This window comes from Leptosomus discolor, chromosome 14, assembly GCF_034619465.1.
Source record: "Leptosomus discolor isolate bLepDis1 chromosome 14, bLepDis1.hap2, whole genome shotgun sequence".
Taxonomy (NCBI): domain Eukaryota; kingdom Metazoa; phylum Chordata; class Aves; order Leptosomiformes; family Leptosomidae; genus Leptosomus; species Leptosomus discolor.
The window spans coordinates 5,675,533-5,678,992 of NC_141404.1; the positions used below are offsets into that span (position 1 = coordinate 5,675,533).

At 56.4% G+C, this 3,460-nt stretch overlaps 1 protein-coding gene across 1 annotated transcript; it reads left to right on the forward strand.

The window, feature by feature from the left end:
* The first annotated feature begins 893 nt into the window (after positions 1 to 893).
* LOC104352630 (galanin receptor type 1) lies at positions 894 to 2,222 on the forward strand. The gene has a single exon (XM_009959016.2). It carries the CDS (start codon positions 894 to 896, stop codon positions 2,220 to 2,222), a length of 1,329 nt encoding a protein of 442 aa, XP_009957318.2.
* Positions 2,223 to 3,460: the final 1,238 nt, after the last annotated feature.

The window sequence follows — 3,460 nt, forward strand, 5'->3', positions numbered from 1 at the left end:
GTGTGTCTGCGGGGGGGGTCTAGGGACGGGGGGCTGTCGGGGGACGCGGCATGCGGGGCTGCGGGCGGCTGCGGAGGAGCGTGTGTGCGCGTTCGGGGGGTTGCGGGACAGGTGCGCAGAGAGGGCTGTGCGTGTGTGCGGGACCGCGTGCGTGTGCAACGCCGTGCGAGTGTGTGCGTGTGTGCGCGCGTGTGTGTGTGTGTGCGAGCCGCGGCGTGTGCGGGGCGCGGGGGCCGAGCGGGTGGCAGCCGCGCGCGGGGCGGGCGCTGGGCTCGCGGCGCCGTGGGTGCGGGTGCGGGCGCGGGTGCGGGTGCACGGCAGAGCCGCCAGCCGAGCCGCTCGCCCGAGGAGCCCGGCCCGGTGCCGGCCGCCCGCCCTCCGTCCGGTGAGTGCCGCCGCTCCGCGAGGAGAACCGGGGAACCGGGGGTGCGGGGGGGCAGCCCTGCCGCGGGGCCGCGGGGCACGCAACTCTCCCGGGAGGGAGGGGAGTCGCGGGGGGCTGCTCTCCCGGGGTGCGGGGCTGGGAGGGGGGAGCGCGGCCGCTTCGCCTTTCCCCGCCCGGGGAGGTGCCGTCTCCCCGCGGCCGGGCACGGAGGTCCCCGCCGGCTCCGCCGTCCCCTGCCCGGGCCGGTGCCCGCGGAGCCGCGCCGCGCTGCCCAGCCCGCCCTCCCCAGCGCTCACGGCCGCCTCTCAACTAAGTTGCCGAGAAGCCATTTCTGACCCGGCACCTTCCCCGAGAAGGGAAAACATTGCCGGGAGCCCGCGCTCATCCCTTTCTCTCCGCACCCTCTTTTGCAGGCGTGGCTGGTGCCGGCTAAAGATGCCAGGAGCGCTGCGGGCAGCGCGGCAGGCTCTGCCCCGTTAGTCCGGGGTGCCCCGGGGGGGCCTCAGCCATGAATTCCTCCCCCTCCACTCCCGGCCCCCCCCCCGGCCCGCTGCAGCTCTGGCAGGAGGAGAACCAGACCCAAGGCGGGCTCTGGAACGGGAGCCAGGAGCTGGGCTGGGAAGAGCTGGAGAAGATGCTCTTCCTCTTTGTGAAGGAGCCTGTCACCATCACCCTCACGGCGATGTACCTGGTGTCCTTTGTGGTGGGCTTCGTGGGCAACATCATGTCCATCAGGGTGCTCACTCGGAAGCGCCGGAGTCGGGCATCCAGCCTGAGTGCCACTCGCAGCCTCCTCCTCAACCTGGCAGTGTGCGACCTCATGGTGGTGTGCGTCTGCATGCCCATCACCGTGGGCAACCTCATCTACAAAGCCTGGGTGTACGGGGACTTCCTCTGCCGGGCGGTGCCCTTCATCCAGGCTGTTTCTGTCTCCGCCAGTGTCCTCAGCCTGACCGTCATCAGTGTGAACCGGTACTACAGCGTGCACAATCCACTCAACGCCCGGTCTTTCTTCACCCAGAAGAGGATCCTCAGCACCATCCTGGTGGTGTGGTTGTTGTCCTCAGGGATATGCATGCCCCTCATCTTCATGAACAAACGGGATGAGATTGGGGTCGTGGAGGGCTTGCCTCTAGTGTTTTCCATTTGCAGGGAGATTTGGCCTCAGGAGAGGCTCAAGCAAGCCTACAACTTTCTGCTCTTCTGTGCCCTCTACTGCCTGCCGGTCCTGTTCAACATGGTCATCTGCTTCCTCACGGTGCGCCGGCTGTGGAGCCGCAGCAGCCAGCTGAAGGAGAGCACTGCCCTGAATCGATCTCTGCCAGCCTCCAGGCTGAAGATCCGGAAGAAGGTAGCACAGATGGTCGTGGCCCTGGTCCTCCTGTTCGCAATCTCCTGGCTGCCTGTCTACCTGATGGACATCTGGATTGATTTCAACATCCCCAAATCTTTGCAGGATGTGACTCCTTCTCCTTGGATCCTGCAGCTCAGACCTTTTGCCCAGTGGCTTGGCCTCACAAATTCCAGCCTCAACCCTATATGCTATTGCTTTGTTGGGAACCTCTACAGGTCAGCCAAGGAAATGAAGAGCAAATACCACCAAAGAATGGTCTCTCTCTTTAACTTCTCTCTGTCTGAAGGGACAACACGTTCCTCGGTCCCAGAGGTGCTTACTTACCAGAATTCAATGGACCCTGCAAGGAAAGGACCCTCTGTCACCCCCACTATGGGCAAGAGATGTCAGGGAGGTCATGGCCATAAGAACAAGTGTGGACGCTTGAACTCCTGCCAGCATCCACCTCTGAACACTGTCTCCAGTGAGAACACTTCCTTGTAATTCTGCTCAGGAAGTGTACCTCATACCCTCATCTGCATTTGACGACTCTTTAGAGGTCTTTCTGAACCAGATACTTTAATAATAGAAAAAAACTTTCTTCTATTCACTCCCACCACCAGTTCAAAGAAGCAAATAATGAGAGGAAAAGATGACGTATTTTAACTCAGATGAAGTTTCAAGACAAATGATTTTTACTGGGGACAACTAGATGTGTAGCTGTTGCCCAGTCAACAGTCACATAGACAGAGCAGCTTCCCAACAAGTGATCTCTCCCCACAGCTCCATCTCTGGATGCAGAGAGGTTTGGATACAGCAACAATTTGACTGCTTGCTGCTGCTGCTCACCCTGTGCTGACAAAGAGCAGCGATAAGAGGCACTCTTTGCTCCAAATCCATCTGTTGTTGTTGCAAGCAGTGAAGAAACACTAGAAACAGCATCATAAAAAGTAATAATAGTGGAGAATTTCACACACTTTACCGCTTGAGATTTCATTGTCTGATCGTATTGTTTCACCCCTCCATGCAAATAAATTGTCCTGATGTGAAGACACAGTGCCAGAAGTACTAAAGCAACCATCACCACACCACATTTGGGAATTCAGAAGGGATAACGTGGCCTTGGAGGTGATTTAGGAAATGCAATAGGAAAATATTCTTTGGGCATGAGCTCTCTTTCTTACAGCTGTGTTCCTGCGGGTGGAATGGAAAGAACCGGGCATCTGTTAACATGATTTGCACTTAAAAAACCAACCCTCGTTCAGCTGCGTCTGCACCAAACAAAGTCAATGGCATGTGAAAATAAAAATAGAAAGTGGTTTATAGCTAATAAAATCAGAATCAACTAATGCAATGCTATTTGTCTGGGAAGGAGAGAATCAAAGTGCCTGCTTTTCCTGAGGATCAGAAGTAGGTTAAAACCTGTTTCTTCCATCATCTCCTTTAAAGGAGGCTTTGATAAATAAATTGTTTATTTTTATTACATTAGCATCAAAAGGCTCCACTAAAGCTTGAGAATTCTGTTGTGCTGAGCATTGGATCTGTATTCATAAAGAAAGGAAACCTTTCTCCCAAAGATCTAAGTGAAAACACATCAGACCAGGCAACAAGTGGGAGAAAAAAAAAAAATACAAAGTCCCAAAAGGCTGGAATGAAACTAGAGATCAGCCCCTTCCCTGTGCCTGCTCAATGCTAGGTGTGAGGGCATGCACACCACCTCCTGATGCCAGAAGAACCCGTGC